The 21,154-nt window shown below is 31.7% G+C and overlaps 1 protein-coding gene across 1 annotated transcript; it reads right to left on the bottom strand.

Moving 5' to 3' along the window:
* Positions 1-2,570: 2,570 nt before the first annotated feature.
* On the bottom strand, positions 2,571-19,925 carry LOC139521524 (serine/threonine-protein kinase nekl-2-like). The gene is made up of 11 exons (XM_071315002.1): positions 19,700-19,925; positions 16,948-17,229; positions 16,004-16,104; positions 14,467-14,566; positions 12,883-12,990; positions 11,396-11,576; positions 10,915-10,968; positions 10,509-10,559; positions 6,870-6,960; positions 6,183-6,282; positions 2,571-3,564 (listed from the first exon to the last, which is right to left on the bottom strand). The coding sequence occupies exons 1-11, from the start codon at positions 19,832-19,834 to the stop codon at positions 3,445-3,447; spliced, it is 1,323 nt and encodes a 440-aa protein (XP_071171103.1). The 5' UTR covers positions 19,835-19,925; the 3' UTR covers positions 2,571-3,444.
* Between the last annotated feature and the right edge of the window lie 1,229 nt (positions 19,926-21,154).

The raw sequence follows: 21,154 nt of genomic DNA, 5'->3' as shown, positions 1-21,154 counted from the left end.
TATGCTATTTGTTTACGAACTATTCGTTTTGAATTTTCCTCGGAGTTCATTATTTCTTTTATCTTCTCATTCAAAAAGGCTTTGAACAAATCTTGATACTTGTGGTTTGAAGTTTGATTTTTTTTCTTCTTATTTATCTTCAATATTTACTTGTAAATCACTTTTCTGACTTATAACAAACAGGAATTGAATGAAATTTTCCAGAAGGTCAAAGAATTAGCTGCAAATGGGAGTTCAGTGGAGGAACTCTGGGTACTGTTCAAATCTAAGCTTAACCAGAGTCTAAATAATCATATCCCGCATAAAACTGAAAAGCAGAAAGATAGCCCCCTGGCTCACTCCATATATATGCAAGTTAATACATCGACGAGACAGACTGTACAAGAAGAAGAAAAGGTCAGCTGATTCAAAATTCAACTCCAAATTTAAAGAAACCAAGCGAATGGTCCAGAGAGAGCGACGTTGAGCATACTGGAAATATATTGAGAACATTGTAACACCTTAAGAGGAAAATAACCAATACAGTAGTATGAAACAGTTCTGGACGTACATAAAACATAAACGTACATAGAGCAGTGGAGTGGCACCACTACGAAGTGAGGGACTTCTACACTCACACCCAGTAGAACAAGCAAACATCCTTAACAAACAGTATCAATCGGCTTTCTCTACCAAAGAGACATACAACCAGCATGAGTTCTCATCTCGATGTCAGATTTTAGGCAAATGTCCGTCCGATGAGGAACTCACCATAACAGAAAATGGTATATTACAGCTACTCACAAAAATCAATCCAAACAAAGCAGCAGGACAAGATTACTGAAAGAACTTGCTAATGAAATAGCCCCCATACTCACACTGATCTTCCAAACGTCAATCGAAATAAGGAATGTACCATCTGACTGGAGGAATGTTAATGTTAGCCCAGTCTTCAAGAAAGGAGAGAGATATAGAACAGAGAACTATCGACCAATATCTCTGACTTGTATATGCTGCAAACTCATAGAGCTCATAGTCACAAGCCATATCATGAACCAAGCAGATCACCAACAATTTCTCTACCCATTACAACATGGCTTTCGCTCCAAACGATTTTGTGAAACCCAACTAATTGAATTTGTGTACGAGATCACTTAAATATACCAAGATGGTCACACTTTAGATCCTATCTAAAGCGCCAAATAACTAGGCTGCACAATCACGTCCGAACTGAAATGGAATGACCATGTTAACAACATCTGCAACAAAGCCAATAACACAACCGGCTTCCTGAACGAAACCTGAATATCGGATCTACGTCTGTAAAGGAAAGAACGTACAAAAGACCAATAACAGAATACGCTAGTCCTGTACGGGATCAATACAATAAAACAGAAATATACCGACTAGAGATGATCCAGCGACGTGCAGCACGTTATGTGATAAATTAACACCAAAATCACTCGAGAGTAAGCAAGATGCTAAACCACCTAGAATGGAGATCACTTGAACAAAGACAAAAGACTAACTATGCTCTTCAAAAAAGTAAATGAGAAAGTTGCTGTGACAAAGGAAGATTGTTTGATTTAACCTAAATTATTGTCAAGAAATATGCATGACAGAATCTTCCAAATTCCAGCAGCTTCAAATGATTACCGGAAATTTTCTTTCTTTCCGCGAACTATCAAAGATTGGAACAATCTCCCTCCTGGAGTAGTGTCAGCGCCGTAAGTCGAGGATTTTAAAGCTACGGCGACAAAGCTGAACTAAATTCAAACAATATGGAGAAGAGTCCTTTTAGGTTAAATCAAACAATCTTCCTTTGTCACAGCAACTTTCTCATTTACTTTTTTGAAGAGCATAGTTAGTATTGCCATTTTTCGTCTTTGTTCAAGTGATCTCCATTCTAGGTGGTTTAGCATCTTGCTTACTCCTCATGCGCACCGAAGTCAAGGCAAAATATTCAGTTTGTTGATTGTGGCCATTATCCGGTAGAAATAGAAGTAGAACACATACTGTTTTAAGTGGCAAGTCCGAAATCGTCAGCTTTGGTTCTAATTTGTAAACCACTGTTATTCAACCTAAGACAAGTACACACAAAAACATCACTTGAAGTGAAAATGCAAATGGTTTATAATTGAATCTAGTCAACTGGTTGTTGATATACATATTATTTTCTAAATTCTGTTATTCAAACGAGCATCAACTATTTATGTCATAATCTATATAAATTCATGTAAACCGACTGACCCATCTGTTTCTTTTATCGCTCATATTATGTACAATTACTAAGACACAAGTTTGAGATTTTGTCAGGCACAATGACAATTCTTTACATGAAATATTGCCATAGCAAACGATGCCATATTCATTAATATTACGTATGGTATAGCAATTTTACTATTTTCAGTGAATTAGGATCACGTGTTTCTAAAGTTATTTTACGTATCCATAGCCTGGTTTCTATTTTTAGGTGTATTGACTCTATGTTTCTATTTACATGTATATTGATTTATGACGTCCTGACGTCACACATAGCAATCACAGAGGAAACGTCGCAGCAGACAAAAAAAATTGCAAGTTGATCACTAAATATTTCAAGAATTTTATGTTAAATGCAGACGCTATGAAAGCTAATACAACAAGCTATGAAGTTGTTAAAAAATATTCATATTTTCAATAACATGTTGTAATTCTTGAAAAATACAATTTAAAAATACTCGGAAAGAACATTGGGGGCCATTTTCCAAATACATTATTTACACATATAATATATAAATTAAGAGCTTTCACTCAGTCAATACGTTATATATGGGCATGTTAGATTATATTGACACTCGGACTTCGTCATCGGTCAATATAATCTAAACAGGTCCATACATAACGTAGTGACTTCGTCAAAAGTCCATAATTTATACGTATTGACCTCGTCAAAAGTCCATAATTTATACGTATTGATCGCAGAAATATAAGGCACAAATTGTTTAAAAACACGACCAACGACTATTTAAGAATACAAGACAAAACACATGACAAATGGTTAACGTCCTTGCCGATATTTTCAAATCGAGTCCATCTGGTTCATATGCTCGGTTTCAATTATATTGATACTTTAATAGAACTAACATAAGATAGAACGCAGCTACCATGTTCATAATTAAATGCAAGAGATTTTTTTGAACTCCAATATCAGAAATGTGCTGTATTTGTTTTTTGCACATATTGTACTGTTGATTGGCCGTAGTCACTGTTTACAAACATAAGTATGTTGTCGATTTCACCGGAAGCTTGCTCAAGATTAACGCTTTAACGTAATGCAAAACGGATTGACACATAAATGATACCAAGTAGAAATACATCCACAGATATCCATACATTTCATGATAAATACAACACACCTGTGTCGTTAACTATATACTAGAAAGTACACGATGTGTTATCAAGGTCAAAGGTCTTTTATTATCTCTAGTCAGAAGAGTTTACTTGTGTCTGTGCTGCTATAGCTTCCTCTATTCCTTTCAATGCCATCACTATAGAATAGGTTTTATCAAACCTATCTTCCCGTACATATTTTCTAACCTTTTCCTAAGAAAAACAATTAAAAGTGGAATGAAGAATAATTAGAAATCAGTAAAACATGGAAACACTCACCAATTAACATGTTTCATGCGTGTACAATTTTGGTAGAAGTTTTTGTATAGTTGTGAACAAGATAACAGCGAATACTGATGAGAAAGAATAATTAAACACACATTTATCAAACATTATATAAAGAGATACGCCTTAAAAGCAAACATTAAAGTTTTAAACAGATGTTAACTAGTAGATTTATATAAACAAATGCATTGTCAAAATTATTAAAGATACCCTGTCGCCATAACCTACATTTTATAAGTATGTGAATTTTATCACACCAGTGAACTTCTATGAGAGTTAGCACCATTATTTTGAAGTCTGTGTCAGATCTGAATTGTTTTATGATATTAACAGAGATATACGAGAGTTCAAATAAGAACATAGACAAACGTGACGATTGCAGGTTTCCCATTGCCAGATTCTAAATTCACAGTTGTAAATGAAAATAACACTTGAGCAATCAAGACCGGACGTAGTTTGGTTATGAATTATTCTTAATCAATGTTCTTGATCTTGAGGAGGTATAAGACAATAGGAATCTTAGAGAAATATTCAAATTAATCAAAGGTAAACTGTGTCTGAGACAGTTTGAATATTGGTTTCTTAATAGTTTATAATATATCAACGGAGAATCTAAGGAAATCATGTCTTTATACATCATTGATGTGTTTACTATAAGAACCCTTGATTCAATAGATTCATTGTTTGAAGACAAATTCTTTCATGAAATCCTGACTGCAAATGAAAAACCTGAAATATCATGTACATGTGGATTTACTAAATGTCTCGGTTTGTTTTTATTCTCAGAAGCAGCAAATACTACCTTCATGTCTATGGTTTGAACTTGGCAGGGATCAAACCCTCGACCCTTTAAACTAAATGTAAGCAAGCTTTATCGAGATTACAGAGGAGGTTTCCCGAAGTTATGTGTTTTACAATTCTACTGTAAACAACATACTCTATACATTTTTTGTAAACGTATGAAAGGAAGTAATGATAACACTTTAATTATTCCGCGTATCTGTGTCACATAAAAAATGTCAAGGTTCACCAATGCCATATTAAATAGTTATCAAAGGTACTAGGTTTATAATTTGATACGCGAGACGCGCGTTTCGTCTGCATAAGACTCATCAGTGATCAAGATTGTAAAAAGCCCAACAAATAGAAGAGCATTGAAGACCGAAAATTTCAAAATGTTGTGCTAAATGAGGCTAAGGTTATCCTTTTTAGCCATGGCGTTGTCATTTTGTTTTAGATTTATGAGTTTGACTGTCCCTTTGGTATCTTTCGTCCCTCTTTTATCTATGCCTGGGATAAAAACATGCATCAATGCAATGGTTCATTGAGTTTTCGTTATTATGAGAATCCTTTATCCGGTTGTTTCACTTAAATAAACCAAACAATTTTACATTCGACTAGTCAGGTGTTAACAAAAAGTAAAATCACAAAAATACTGAACTCAGAGAAAAATCCAATCGGAAAGTCAATAATCACATGCTAAAATCAAACGACAAAACACATAAAAAACGAATGGACGAGAACTGTCATATTCCTGACTTGGTACAGGCATTTTCAAATGTAGAAAAATGTGGATTAAACCTGGTTTTATAGCGCTAAACCTCTCACTTTGTTGACGGTCTCATCAAATTCCGTTATATTTACAATGATGCGTGAATTAAACATACATAATAAATAAAATATTCAAAATATGGGTACAGCAGTCATCATCATGTAACAATTTAAAAAGGAACAATTTAACAGAACACAAACATATTCATCGATTCGCGTGTCTGACGTCAGAACATTTTATACGTCACATATTTTTGTCGTTCAATGTTTATACAAACAATTTTAAAATTTCACATGGGCAATGTTACCATACAGGGTTAAAAAGTCAAAAGTATTTAAGAATTAATTTCAGAAATACACCGAGATTTAAAATAGTCTAAAAGTTCTATGGAATTTATAAGAATCCACAAATAGTTCATTCCACTACGCAATTGAATAATTTTGACGTTTGTCAAACAAGACAGCAGATTCGCCAAAAAAGGTCTATGATTAACGCTGAAATTATACCTGTAATTTATATAACTGAAGCATTGAAATTGGAATCCGTGTCAAATTTAATAAATAAAAAAACGCCCATGCTTAGGTAAGGAATACATGTTAATCACGAGTGATATAAATCACGTGATAAAAATCAATATTGATACAAACAAGACAGTTACACATGCAAAAAGCTTCGATCAGAACGCGTAGGTACTATACTAAAGCTATTAATGAGGTTGTACTATGTTTAATTGAGCCAAGTAAGCTTCAAAATAAAACATACGAACGTCAAATTTAAATTATTTTACATGTGGACATGTCCTTTTGCCTATTTATAAACATTGAACTACTCGAATTTTTGTGATTGCTTTAGAAATTCGAAGTCTTTGCTTTACTATTGGTTATACCTATAGGGTTGTGTAATATTGTTAGTTTATAATTATAGATCTTAAAACAAGAAATTGAAATAAGAAATTGGCAAAAAGTTCTTCATCAGGCAAAATAAAAACTAATACCTTTATTTTATCATAATTCTGTGGATGTCTACGAAGAACTTTCATGATTTTAGAAACTTTTTTACTAGCTGTGTTATCTCCAATCAAACGAACCAGGTCTCTGAAAGCATTAAATTGTATACATAACTCCGGCATATCCAAGAATTGAACATTTTGTTGGTCGATATAGTCGAGTTTTTAATTTTGTCAGGTTTAATGGACATTTTTCTTGGTTCGGTATTTCTGTTTATGCTTTTTTTTTCATTGAAGAAGATAAAAAGGTAGACCAAGAATTTTATGAGAAAGAACATAACTCTAATATAGTTTGTATAATAAAAGGTAAAGTTAGTTTAGCGTATGTACAGGTCTTTATGTTACAGAAAGGTCTAACAAAATGGAAAAGAATATTGGAAATCAAGAAACATAGTCACATTTTTGTCTTCTGGTGGGTTTTTTTTAAGAGTTGTCTTGTTGGTAATCCACAACACATTATAATTAAATTAGTTTGATAAGTTTTAAAATGTTGCCTAACTTTGTGTGATACCACGCATATTAAAAGAAGATGTTCATGTATTAAAAGAAATTTCCTGCAAATAACTATACTGTTTCCCTTGATTTTGGGATATATAAGGATACCACACAAATATATTTCCCCTCAACATATCAAATTTTTTTTTATATTCTTGGAAACAGATGGAATATACGTACGCTTGATATCGGCAAGACAGTTTCTGGAAATCATTGCTTTGACTGATGATTGCCATTGTTGATTCTACTGTTGAACCAAGTCCTCCTGGTACTGAAAGTTATATATTGATAGTTAAAGATAAAGGAGGTTTGCTACTCAGTTTCGAAATAACAAGCTTTTCATAACACCAGTATATATTGATGGGGGATAAGGGCAAAACAAAATATGGGTCAATGTGCTTGTTTTCAGATACTAGCCATTGAAATTTTGGTGAGTAATGTTCTCTCTGGACTTTTCATAGCTTTATCATTGACATGTTTAAGTGCTCAAAAACTATTAAAAAATAGCAAGGACTTTATAAGACTTTTACAGATGGGTTATAATTATACATGTAAAAGATTTATAAAAAGAAAAAAAGGGAGTCAATGGCCATTTTTTAAGGCATTCAAATGGATAAAACCAGAGGATTCCGAAAATCTGACAAAAATTCCAAAACATGACAAGCAAACATCCTTAACTTCAAGTTCAGAATGAGTAGAAGTAATAACATCAGTAACAACAAAACAAAGTTTCATTTATGAAAATGCTTTAGCATTACCGTGGTTTTTAAATAAAGGAACTAAGAGAACATTTATAATATTGTCTCTTTGTGTGCACATAGATTGAACATAGTGAGGACATTATTATCTATGTCCAGTCACATGTTTTTGTTGTTGTTTAGACTGGGGTTATATCTCTTTTAGCCATCAATTACTTTGTGAAATTTGTATGGACATTTATAAAGCTTTTTTCTTTTTTTAATGCAGTCTTTTACTGATAAAATAAAATTTTCAGCAGCTTAAATTTTGTCTTGAGAGAGACAAAGATTTTTTTAGACACAATAACTTCGTCAATCCTTCGTAGAAAAATGACGAATTCCGGACATATGCTTTTTTAGAGACATAAAAAATTCAGCAAAGATTTGAAAATGCATTAACTTCTTTTTTCCCCCGTATTTTATTGATTGTTGAATTTTTTGCTTGTACAATTTACAGATTAATAACTTTGTCAACTTTAAGCAAGGCATTATTCTTGTTAAATAAATAGGATCTGAGGAAAACAATTTAAATACGTGATTTCTTTTAACTTTTTTGTATTTTACTGATGTATAGGCTTTTTTTAAGATGCCGTTTAAATACAATCTAAGATTAGAGTTCTTTAAACATCAATAACCCTTTTCAAACCATAATTAGATTTCAGTTAGCTTTGGCAGATTTTTTCTTATAATCAAGTGATACCGTCAAGTCTCAGAGTAATTTAGTTTAACTTTAGAATTCATGGAAGTGATGGATTTATTTCTCAATGTTTTATACAGTCAACATTATGGTTCAGTCGTTTGGTCAAGATAGGAAAGCTTGGAGAATTTGGTCTTATTTACATGGAATGTAACAAAACTTAGACAGGAACATTTTTCACAAAGAAGAATTGACACTGTTTAATATTTATATTCATTTTCTGTATTTTACCGATAAATTTCCTTATTTTTCAGTAGTGAACAGAAAACTTTTCATTTTTTGGGAACGCGTTTTTGAAGCTTGGACAGATTTACAAAATAAATTTATACCAAAAAATGAAGAGGAGTTTTTATCAGATTCGCTCTGGAATATAGAAAACATAAAAATAGTAACAACATCTATTTTCTAAAAAGACTGGATAGATAAAGGGATCTTTTTGATAAATGATTTATTAAACGATGAGGGAAAACTAATGACTTTTCAACAATTCGAAAACATTTATAAAATTAAGTCAAACTTTCTTACTTATAATGGGGTCATTTCATCAATAAAATCATATAAAAAGGCTTTAAAGAACTATATATCCATAAACATTTGTTATAAAACACTAGGACCAATTATGCCGAATAATATAAGAATATTTTTTGATATCAAGAAAGTATTTTGGTCGATGCCACTGCTGGTGGACGTTTCGTCCCCGAGGGTATCACCAGCCCAGTAGTCAGCACTTCGGTGTTGACATGAATATCAATTATATGGTCATTTTAATAAATTTCCTGTTTACAAAACTTTGAATTATTCGAAAAACTAAGGATTTTCTTACCCCAGGAGTAGATTACCTTAGCCGTATTTGGCACAACTTTTTGAAATTTTGGATCCTCAATGCTCTTCAACTTTGTATTTATTTGGCTTTTTAACTGTTTTGATCTGAGCGTCACTGATGAGTCTTATGTAGACGAAACGCGCGTCTGGCGTATAGAATTATAATCCTGGCACTTTTGATAACTATTTACACGACTGGGTCGATGCCACTGCTGGTGTACGTTTCGTCCCCGAGGGTATCACCAGCCCAGTAGTCAGCACTTCGGTGTTGACATGAATATCAATTATATGGTCATTTTAATAAATTTCCTGTTTACAAAACTTTGAATTATTCGAAAAACTAAGGATTTTCTTACCCCAGGAGTAGATTACCTTAGCCGTATTTGGCACAACTTTTTGAAATTTTGGATCCTCAATGCTCTTCAACTTTGTATTTATTTGGCTTTTTAACTGTTTTGATCTAAGCGTCACTGATGAGTCTTATGTAGACGAAACGCGCGTCTGGCGTATAAAATTATAATCCTGGTACTTTTGATAACTATTGGACATGCCATAAAATAGTAGATCTGACGATAAGACTCATTGACTGGATTTATAACCAAAAACAAATAATTATTCCATTGAACATAGATATACTTTTATTCGGAAATTTAGGAAAAAACAGAAAATAATAAAATAAAAAACTTAATAATACTTTTATCAAATTTCTTCATCTATAGAACAAAACTGTGAAAATCAAGTAAATTGTGCAGGGCTGAAAAACTATCTAAAAGAAAATCTAATACTAGAAAAGAATATTTTTTAAAACAAAGCCTCTTCACATTGCCAACCTCTACTGGAACCCCTGGCTTCCATTACTAGAATAATCTACACTTAAGCAACTTAGCATTACCCTATGTAATGTTATTGTGTATTTTGTTTTTTAGCCTTCTCCACACCAACATATATTTTTTTATATAATATACTGTTATATGTTGTTTATTGTTTTTTGTTCTTGTTTTGTGCCTTAAATAGCATATACGTTCTTTAATATCTGTTTTTTGTTTGCATGAATTATTTACAATGGAACACCAACTTTGCCAAATTTATTTAATGTTGTATCTTAAGAAAAATTCTTAATTCCAAATTTCAAGGAGTTTTTATTTAAATTTTTTCTCTATTTTTTTTCTTTTGCATTTGTGTTTTATTTATTTATTAATTTCTCTTCTCTTCTCACTTTCTCTCTTAAATAAAATTCTCTTTTTATTGATCAATATTGAAATAATTGATACACAATACGATACTGTATATATATTTTATAATTTTGAGTACTAACAATTACTAACAATTTTTCTAAATATACAATCTAATGTTTAACGAGGCCGGGATAAGGTACCGGTATTTTCTGTATCAAACTAACATATGTGAAAGTTTTCAATAAAGTATCTATACTATTAGAACAAAAAAAAAAAAAAAAACTTTTCATTGAGAGCAGTAAGTATATTAGCAAACTTAAATTGTAAAAAAAATATTAAATACATTTTCGGCCAAACAATGGGATGTACAACAGTATGGTTAACTTACATGAGTTTTCCACCGTTCCTGTCCCACTCGACATGCCACTGTCAGGAGGGTCTGGAAAAAAAATGAAATGAGTGTTTTTTTCCTGTCTTGTATGTAAGTTAGGCACGTCGTTTTTAAAATTTCACATTTTGGGTAAAGTCACATGACCACATGTTTATAAAAGGCTGATGGAAGTAAAGTAAAATAGATTTAATATTTCAGCAGAAGTCTGTTAAAATTATTTCATTGCATATTCCTTTTGTGAGAATGAATAAGTAGTTGCCTATTACGCGCTCTAAGACATTATCTAACTCCTCTCTGAAACGATTACTACAAGTATCTCATGTATTTACACTATCAACCCAATTCACTTTAAATCAAAACAAAATACTTGCTCTCACTAGAGTCTTACTGTTTTTCTACTTACCAATAACACTAGTCTTTCGAGTTGTCGTTTCTTCTACTCTATTCGTCGGGGAAACTGTGAAATATGTATGTAAGTACATTTGTATTTATTATAAAAACGTGTTTTCTTCATATGGCAAACGCGGTCTAATATCTGTATAGTGTCGTTTGCACCAGTATATCTAGCAGACATGTCAGCTTAATTAATTGAGTCAACGACAATCGCAAGGAATTTTCTAAACAAAACATATTTTGCAAAATTAACAAATATAAACTTGTATTCGAAAAACCTCCAATTGAAAAAATATAATACACTCTTGTGTGATTATTTAAATATCTTTATAAAGATGAAGATAAAGATTCAAATTGAAAGAAAAAAAACCATCTTGTATTTTAGTACTTACACATTTTTCTTATGTTTTATTTGTTTTGCAAATCAGGGTATATTTGCCATTAATTGAAAAAGATAAATGTGAATATAAATGTATGCCTTTTAAGCTTACCTGTATCTACAGCCTTTGCGATATCCATTGTCGTCTGCGAATCAATGGTTTTACATCTATGTGTTTGTATATTGTCTAGAACTTGTTTGGCAGTTGGTCTGTTTACGGACTCATTCTGGAGCATCCACATTATTAACTTTTTAACATTTTGACAATAGTCAGCCTTTTTCATTGGAGGTAACTGTAAGGAAATAAAAAAAAAACATTTTCACAATAGTCAGCTTTTTTTATTAGAGGTAACCGTTAGGAAATAAAAAAAAAATCATTTTGACAATAGTCAGTTTTTTTTCATTGGAGGTAACTGTTAAGAAATTAAAAAAAAACACATTTTGACAATAGTCAGCCTTTTTCATTAGAGGTAACTGTTAGGAAATTAAAAAAAACATTTTGACAATAGTCAGCTTTTTTTTTTCATTGGAGGTAACTGTTAAGAAATAAAAAAAACCCCAACATTTTGACAATAGTCAGCCTTTTTCATTTGAGGTAACTGTGAAGAAATAAAAAAAAAACATTTTGACAATAGTCAGCTTTTTTTTCATTGGAGGTAACTGTTAGGAAATATTCATACTAATGAAAAATGATTTTTAAGTCATAAAGTATACCAGCGTCGTTGGTTATTGAAAGTCAAAATGTTTTTTTTTCTTCACTTATTATTGACTCTATGCTCAAACTTATTAACCGGTGCATTTCAAATTCTAATATGCTGCTATGAAATGCAAAAATGGAGATTAAGTTTGAAAATACACAATTTTCTTTTTTGTGGTTCAAGAGTTATGGTCCATGGTTGATTGGAAAATGATTCGATGCAATAATATTTGATTTTCTTAATCCTTGCTTTTCACATTTTCATGTGTTGTCTAGCTGATCACAGAATGGAGGTCAAGCTCGTTATTGACGATTTTTACTTTTGTCAGTCTAGAGATATTGATCTTGCTCAATTGCAATAGGTCATTTTTATGTCGTTTCTTTGCAATGACTTCAGAACCGTGCAATCATACTTTGATTTTAAAGACAACCGGGTATGATGTCATTTTTTAATCTGATTTCTTGTTTTTTCTAAATGTTTCAAATGTTGTCATTTTTAGTCGTAATTTTCATGACGAGGCTTTGTATTTGTTCGTGCTTTCAAGTCGAAATATGGTTGTACTAAGTTAATGATACTACAGGTTGTTTCCATTCGTTACGTTGGTTGATATAGTTAAGCGGTTCATTTGTCTAGTTTTAAGGTATTCCTCCTTTTTGTACTTACCTTTGAGTTCGACATTTGTAGTAATACTCATTTAAAGCTAAATAAACGTTTGTTTTGCGCATTGATGAAAGTGGCACAGGCACCTGTTCTTTTGTACTGCCTTGTTCTTTGGTCTTTTGTTGTCTCGTAGACAGCAATAACATAACTTCTTAATTTAGTATAGACCTAAATAGGCGCCTCAATGTCTAATGCAATTAAATAGTATTTATGTTATTATTTATCTGTATAGTATTCCTACCTCATTATTGCGAACCAATTCCTTAATTTTGGTGATACTGTCAGCTTTGAAAGCATAATCCCCTGTTCCCATCTCATAGCATGTACACCCTAAACTCCATACATCAGTCTGTAAATAATACAGAAATATAATGTTATTATTTCGTAGGAAAAGACATAAAAAGGATAACGTCAAAAAACCAAAACTTTGAAATGATAAAACAAACTTTAACATGTTTAACCCCGCCACATTCTGTATGTATGTGCCCGTCCAAAGTCAGGAGCCTATAATTAAGGAGTTGTCGTTTGTTGATGTGTTACATATGTGTTTTTCGTTCATTTTTTGTACATAAATTAGGCCGTTAGTTTTCTCGTATGCGGTATGGGCTTCGCTCATTTTGAAGGCCGTACGGTGACTTGTAGTTGTTAATTTCTGTGTCATTTTGGTCGCTTGTGAAGAGTTGTCTCATTGGCAATCATACCACATCTTCTTTTGTAAATTTTTAAGAGTAAATAAAGTATTTTTTTTATTCCCTTGAAACGATAATATGTTATTTCTAAAATATTTATCGAATACTCTAAAAGAGGGACGAAAGACACCAGAGGGAGAGTCAAATTCATAGATAGAAAATAAACTGACAACGCCATGGCTAAACACAAAAAGACAAACAGACAAATAATAGTACAGAAGACACAACATAGAAAACTAAAGACTAAGCAACATGAACCCCACCAAAAATTGGGGGTGATCTCAGGTGCTCCGGAAAGTCAGATGAATAAATAAATTTCTCCAAAATTTGGTAATTTATTTAAGATTTAATAAACTAAATAATTTCACTTCAATATGTTATATATATAGTAATAGTCCATACAATCAATTGAAAGTATAAAAAATTGGCAAAAAAAACAGATTGCGGAAAAAACTTATTTGTCGATTATATGAATGCAGCAAATAAAGCCAAACCTCCGCAGAAATAATCAACTACATATTTATTTGATTATTTCTGCGGAGGTTTGGCTATACATAAATGGACAGTTTGATATCATATCTTGATACCAATATTTCATTTAGCAAAAGTGCAAAATAAAAACTATAGACTTGTGCTGCTGGAATTATTATTGCGAGGAAATGGAAATTTTCAATTAAAACAAATCATTTGATTTAAACTACTTTGCACAATGAATAATAGATGACTCTATAAATCCTTTGCCTATGACCTTTTATAAGTCTACGATTGTATTTTTGTTGCAACTTGATTGTTTTTGTGTTAATTTTTATACTTGTCCAATAAGGACGTCGAGAATGAAGACATATCAGTTCTGATAGTCAATTTTCAATTTATAAACAATTTCCTCCAGCCATTTGGGAATCTAAACCATAACACTAGTCAAATAATAAAAACCGTTAAATTCAAGAAAGATACAGATTTTTTCTTATTTTCATGAGTTTTATTCTCAAGTTTGTTGTGTTGTTGGTATTTCTGACGCGTTTAAGCTTATCCGTATAAAGCCTATAAAAATTCAAATAATACTCATAACTAGAAAAAAATCAACCGAATAGCTTAAAGTCTAAACAGTGATATTGGGCTTTCTGTATAGTATTTACCTTATGATCGTATGGTTTCTGTGATAACATCTCTGGGCTCATATACTGCGGACTTCCAATCATAACAGACATCTGACCTGGATCAGCAATAGGTATTTCCCTACATTTATAAATTGATTTATTAACAGAAAAAATATATAAATTAACTATTCTTTGTTGAAATGTCCAGTGGCAAATATTTGTTTCAAATTAAAATCAATAGATCATGTACTATCTGTCAATTAAATCATCAAATGAGGAGAAACAGTAATAGAGTGATAATTAAATCATCAAATGAGGAGAAACGGTAATAGAGTGATAATTAAATCATCAAATGAGGAGAAACGGTAATAGAGTGATAAAATTGAGAAAGGAAATGGTGAATATGTCAAAGCGACAACCACCCGACCATAGAGCAAACAACAGCCGAAGGCAACCAATGGGTCTTCAATGTAGCGAGAATTCCCGCACCCGTAGGTGTCCTTCAGCTGGCCCCTAAAATATGCATAATAGTACAGTGATAATGGACGTCATACTAAACTCCGAATTATACACAAGAAACTAAAATTTAAAATCATACAAGACTAACAAAGGCCAGAGGCTCCTGACTTGGGACAGGCGCAAAATTGCGGCGGGGTTAAACATGTTTATGAGATCTCAACCCTCCCCCTATACCTCTAGCCAATGTAGAAAAGTAAAAGAATAACAATACGCACATTAAAATTCAGTTCAAGAGAAGTCCGAGTCTGATATCAAAAGATGTAACAAAAGAAAATAAATAAAATGACAATAATACATAAATAACAACAGACTACTAGCAGTTAACTGACATGCCAGCTCCAGACCTCAATTAAACTGATTGAAAGATTATGTCTTCATCATATGAATATCAGGTACAATCCCTTCCGTTAGGGGTTTAGTATCATACTATCATAAAATATATGAGAAGAACATAACCCGTGTCATGCCAACAACTGTTTTTTTAGAAATAAATGTGTTTAGTTCCGATGCAAAGACCCTATCAGTGAATCAATGTTAAAGCCAAAATATGCAATCTTTAATGACCTGACAACAGTATCGTAACTATATCCCCTTTTAATAAGTCTATTTAAAGGTTTTGTTAGTTTCTGAGGAGAATACTGACATTTTTGTGCTTTATAAAGAATATTTCCATAAAATTTTGGATGTGAAATACCTGAACGTATAAGATGTCTGCATGTTGAGTTATATTTACGAATTATTTCCTTATACCGGTGATAAAATTTAGTAAATGTTTTGACCAGTTTGTGATATCGAAAACCCTGGTGTAATAATTTTTCAGTAATACATAAATTTCTCTCGCTAAAATCTAATACATTGTTACATACACGAGCGAATCGTACAAGTTGAGATATATAAACACCATAAGATGGTGACAAGGGAACGTCACCATCTAAAAATGGATAATTAACAATAGGAAATGAAAAATCATCTCTTTTATCATAAAAAGATACTCTATTTGTATTTCTTGTTATGATTTGTAAATTATAATTCTATCTAAACGTATGACAATTGTTACCTTGCAACTCCAAAGTCTGCAATTTTGATATCAAGGTGTCCACTTATCAATATATTTTTACTTTTGACATCTCTATGGAGAACATGTTTACCATGCAAGAACTGTAAATAGAAATAGAATGTGATATGTGTTACAAAATGCAAATGGAATTGAGAAAAGAAATGGGGAATGTGTCAAAGAGACAACAACCCGACCATAGAACAAACAACAGCAGAAGGTCACCATCAGGTCTTCAATGCAGCGAGAAATTCCTGCACCCGGAGGCGTCCTTCAGCTGGCCCCCAAACAAATATATATACTAGTTCAGTGATAATAAACGCCATACTAAACTCCAAAATATTTTTGAAATAGTTTCTATCTTTTTTAAATACTCGGGATGTCTGAAGCTGTTTATTGATTTACATTTCCAAAGGGGGAGAGTTTCTTTAGCTAGGTACCTTTGAAGTATCCTATATATCATTTATATTTTCAAAGAGTCGGTTATTTTTTTAGATGAACAAATTGTTTAGAACACGATTAGAAGGAAGTGTGGGTTAACACCAATAGGACAGCAAACCTTCGATGAACAATAACCAAAATACATTTATAGGTCAACAAATTTCAGGTTTTAAAAAACAGAGACTGTGTTTGTACAAGAAATCAAATTTAAGATTGCATCAAGTGTAGAAATGTTTTTCAACAAAATAAACACAACCGATTTGGAAAATATATACATCCACAGATAAAGCTTTATAAGTTTATAAGAGTTGATATACATATCAATGTGATAGTTGATAGTCCTTGTCTATAGTCTCCTTCGTATCTGTTTGTTTGACCATTTTTTCGTTCGCCTTCTTCTTTCAGAACTATGTAGTGTCTATATGAAGTGTTTTTCGTTGATGTTTTTGTATCTTATTTGTTGTTTGAATGTAAAAAACAAAGACTAGCTTAATGCGGATACCTACTTCCAATCCAGCAGCTATTTGAGTAAGAATATGAACAAACTTGTCTTCTTGTACTACTTTATTCTTTTGGTCCCGAATGAATTCATATAGTGTTCCACGTTCACAATACTCCATTATAATACACGGAAAGTTCTTGTAGTGGAAGAAATCAACATATTTCACAATATTTTTATGATCATATTTCTTTAAATCTCTAAGAAGTTGTATTTCTCTCTCTAACAATGTTTGTTCTCTAATATTTGTACCTGCTGTATGGACCATCTTCATGGCGAATGGAGTTGGCTGATATATAAATGTTGAAATGATTATAAAGCAAGAACATTACAAGGCGATTCAAAATAAAAACACTGTTAGATATGGTGGATGAATAATTAGGTTATGTGTTATATACTTAAAGATCTATATACTGTTACGTAAGGACAATCGATTGGTATGCTCCCTTGAATTTTTACTAGATCCATTTTTGTTGGCTTTGGGGACTCCGTATATCGTCAGATTATCGGAATTCCAATGGGGACTAACTGTGCACCACTTATTGCGGACCTGTTTTTTTATTGCTATGAGTTACAATTTATGACAAAAATAAGCAAAGACCCATCGAAACAACATCTGATAAACAAATTTAATAATACTTTTAGATATTTGGATGATATTTTGGCTCTCAATAATGACGACTTCAGTATGTATATTAAAGAAATTATACTGTTGAACTTACTTTGAATAAAGCTAATACTAACAATGACCACTGCCCTTTCCTCGATCTTGATATCTATATCACTAACGGAAAGCTGAATACTAAAATTTATGATAAAAGAGATGATTTTTCATTTCCTATCGTTAATTATCCAAGGGAACGTCACCATCTTACGGTGTTTATACATCTCAACTTGTACGATTCGCTCGTGTATGTAACAATGTTTTAGATTTTAACGAGAGAAATTTATGTAGTACTGAAAAATTATTACACCAGGGTTTTCGATATCACAAACTAGTCAAAACATTTACTTAATTTTATCATCGGTATAAGGACATCATTCGTAAATATAGCTCAACATGCAGACTTCTTATACGTTCAGGTATTTCACATCCATTTTTTTATGGAAATATTCTTTATAAAGCACAAAGGTGTCAGTATACACCTCAAAAACTAATCAGACCTTTGAATAGACTTATTAAGAAGGGATATAGTTACGATACTGTTGTCAGATCATTAAAGATTGCATATTTTGGCGTTAATATTGATTCACTTATAGGGTCTTTGCGGAACTAAACACATTTATTCAAAAACCAGTTGTTGGCATATCTCATAATATATGTTATGATGGTATGATACTAAAACCCTAACGGGAAGGATTGTGCCTGATGCTCATATGATGAAATCATAATCTTTCAGTCAGTTTAATTGAAGTCTGGAGCCGGCATGTCAGTTTTCTGCTAGTAGTCTGTTGTTATTTATGTATTATTGTCATTTTGTTTATTTTCTTTGGTTACATCTTCTGACATCAGACTCGGACTTCTCTTGAACTGAATTTTAATTTGCGTATTGTTATGCGTTTACTTTTCTACATTGGCTAGAGGTATAGGGGGAGGGTTGAGATCTCACAAACATTTTTGCGCCTGTCCCAAGTCAGGAGCCTCTGGCCTTTGTTAGTCTTGTGTTATTCTAATTTTAGTTTCTTGTGTACAATTTGGAAATTAGTATGGCGTTCATTATCACTGAACTAGTATATATTTGTTTAGGGGCCAGCTGAAGGGCGCCTCCGGGTGCAGGAATTTCTCGCTACATTGAAAACCTGTTGGTGACCTTCTGCAGATTTTTTTTTCTATGGTCGGGTTGTTGTCTCTTTGGCACATTCCCCATTTCCATTCTCAATTTTATTTCCCTTTTTGAAACTTCATTTTATTCTAGAAAATATTTTACTTCATTAACATTTGATAAAAATCTGCAAATGTTTGTAATTTTTTTAAGTTCTCTTTATAATTGTGTGCTGTAAATTAAAACTTTTCTAGATCTAACTTTACATTATTTGACTACCATAACGAAATCAAATGCACTTTAAAGCGCGATTTATAAATGTTTCATATTTTTAGTACGCTCGTAAACTAAGCATTGTTTACTTGACTTGAATAAAATTTTCAAATACTTTATGTTTTGTTCAAGTTCAAATAAACATTCTGGTTAGTCTCTCAAATCAAAAAATCTTTTGTGTCTCTTTAACGTTTGAATTACAAAAGCAGGGATAAAGATAATTCGTTTAACTCCGATTGGTTTAAACAATTATACATTTAAATTATTTTAATTGGTAAAAACTTGAACGCGAACCAAGAGGAAGTAATCAATGTTTAGGCATTCTATTATACTAATTGCATTTTAAAACTAAACGAATGAAACAGTAAATCTACTTCACTCATTACTATTAAAATTGTTGTCAGTTTGTATGTTTCCCTTCCGAACCGTTGTATGTGCATTTTTATCAATAGATCATTCAAGAATTTCGAATTTGTATTATAATCATTGTATGCAAAGACTACAAGTTGTGATCAAGTTCTCACAAAGGTATCTGACATCGTTCAAGGTTAAGAGGGTTAAACTTTTAGAGAGATTTAATGACTTAATCAATCAAATTACAAAACCAAAAGCTATACTTTTTAACATAAATTTATCGATTCTATTTAAACAAAATAATCCTTTTGTTAGTTGGCTATCATTAGCATTGATTTAAACCTAAATCTACGACACAATGCACAATACCTTGTATGTGCCAGAACATGCTGGTTTTTCATTTGTCCTCGTCACTAAATACACATGTCCAAACGAACCCTTTCCAATCGGTTTTTCAACTGTGAATTCTCCACATGTTTTCCCGACTAATCCTTTGGGATCCATGATGATGCATAAGAATGGTCAGTTGTTTTTTTTAACATGCTACTGAAATTATGGAAAAGTTCCAACAAATGGTTGTAAATTCACATAGTTAAAAATAGATCTATTATTCTCGGGTTAATTTAAATATAGACGTTTGAATTCACCTGAGATTATTTAAAAAAAAATTTAAGTCTTAAAACGTTAGATCGATAAAGTAAGATTAAAATAAATTTTCAATTATTGATGATGATGATGCAATGTAAATTAAATCCATATTCTAACAGATTTACACTGCTATGTACCAGACCGATTGATACGCTTAGCCGAATTTTTAAGGTGCTAGTTCACAAGGAAATAAACAGTCCTCAGGAGACAAGTAACCTAATACCTGGACATAATATTCTGACTTCCGAGTATATCAGTCTTTGTTCTTACTCCTAATTGCAGCATTACTAGCGGAGAAACATCAAATACAAATGTAGTTTTTTATTCAGAATTTTGGCTTTAGTTCGATACTTTAGGAGTCGTACATTAATGTTTGAAAATATCAAAATTAAAGTTAAATCATTTCACTTTCACCTTTTTGGTCATATAGCTCTTCAAATGTTTCAATGTTTCAGTCTTTGTTTACTTCTTGGTTTTGGTTGTCTTCAATACTAATAAACTCATCATGTTACTAATACATCCTAGTCAAGGTAGATTCACTGTATACCGTCATATTGGATTGTATAATTGCAGTACACAATCGGTCTAGTTCTTTGACTTAATCTGCAAATTTGAGAAAGATTTGTAATTTATGTGTGGTACTGGATGTTTTTGTATAAAGAAAAAAATAAGTAAATTATTGCATCATTATCCAAAATGTTAACATAAATACTAAATATTTAGTTTTTTTTAAATCAATTTTACAGCTTATCCATTTAAGAGGAAAACCGTCTTATAGGAATATTTTCATACTGGAATGCTTTAGTGAAATAAAATGTTTCAATGTTTCAATGTTTCAATTTTTGATTGACATTTTCATTTTTTCTTAAAGCAAGAAAACAAGGTCGATAAGACACTTTTTCTTTTCATTTTCTTTAAGCATACAGAACCTATCTTCTCATTTTTATTTAAAATTATATCTCATATAATTCTTTTTATTCACAATTAAGAACTTTTCATGCCTTATCTATGCACATTTAGGCATTTTTGCATAGCTTATAGCTTAGAAAATAACACGGTGTCCCATTCTTTATATTATATTTAAAAAAAACATAGTTGAATCTAAACAAACAAAAACATATTTTTGATAAAATATAAACGATTTTCATTTTTTGTCACATTTTTTCTTCCAGAGAA

This window comes from Mytilus edulis, chromosome 1 (assembly GCF_963676685.1).
Source record: "Mytilus edulis chromosome 1, xbMytEdul2.2, whole genome shotgun sequence".
NCBI classification, from domain to species: domain Eukaryota; kingdom Metazoa; phylum Mollusca; class Bivalvia; order Mytilida; family Mytilidae; genus Mytilus; species Mytilus edulis.
Note: the sequence above shows the minus strand (reverse complement) of the source record. Positions and strands in the feature narration are given on the sequence as shown.

Bases quoted from the DNA above. Each gene is read 5' to 3' on its own strand.
- LOC139521524 (XM_071315002.1), bottom strand. From the start codon at position 19,834: ATGGATCCCAAAGGATTAGTCGGGAAAACATGTGGAGAATTCACAGTT. The intron at 10,969-11,395 runs GTAAGCTTAAAA...CATATTTCACAG, and splicing joins CGCAAAGGCTGTAGATACAG to TTTCCCCGACGAATAGAGTA. The intron at 3,565-6,182 runs GTATTAGTTTTT...TGTTTTTCTTAG, and splicing joins AGAATTATGATAAAATAAAG to GAAAAGGTTAGAAAATATGT.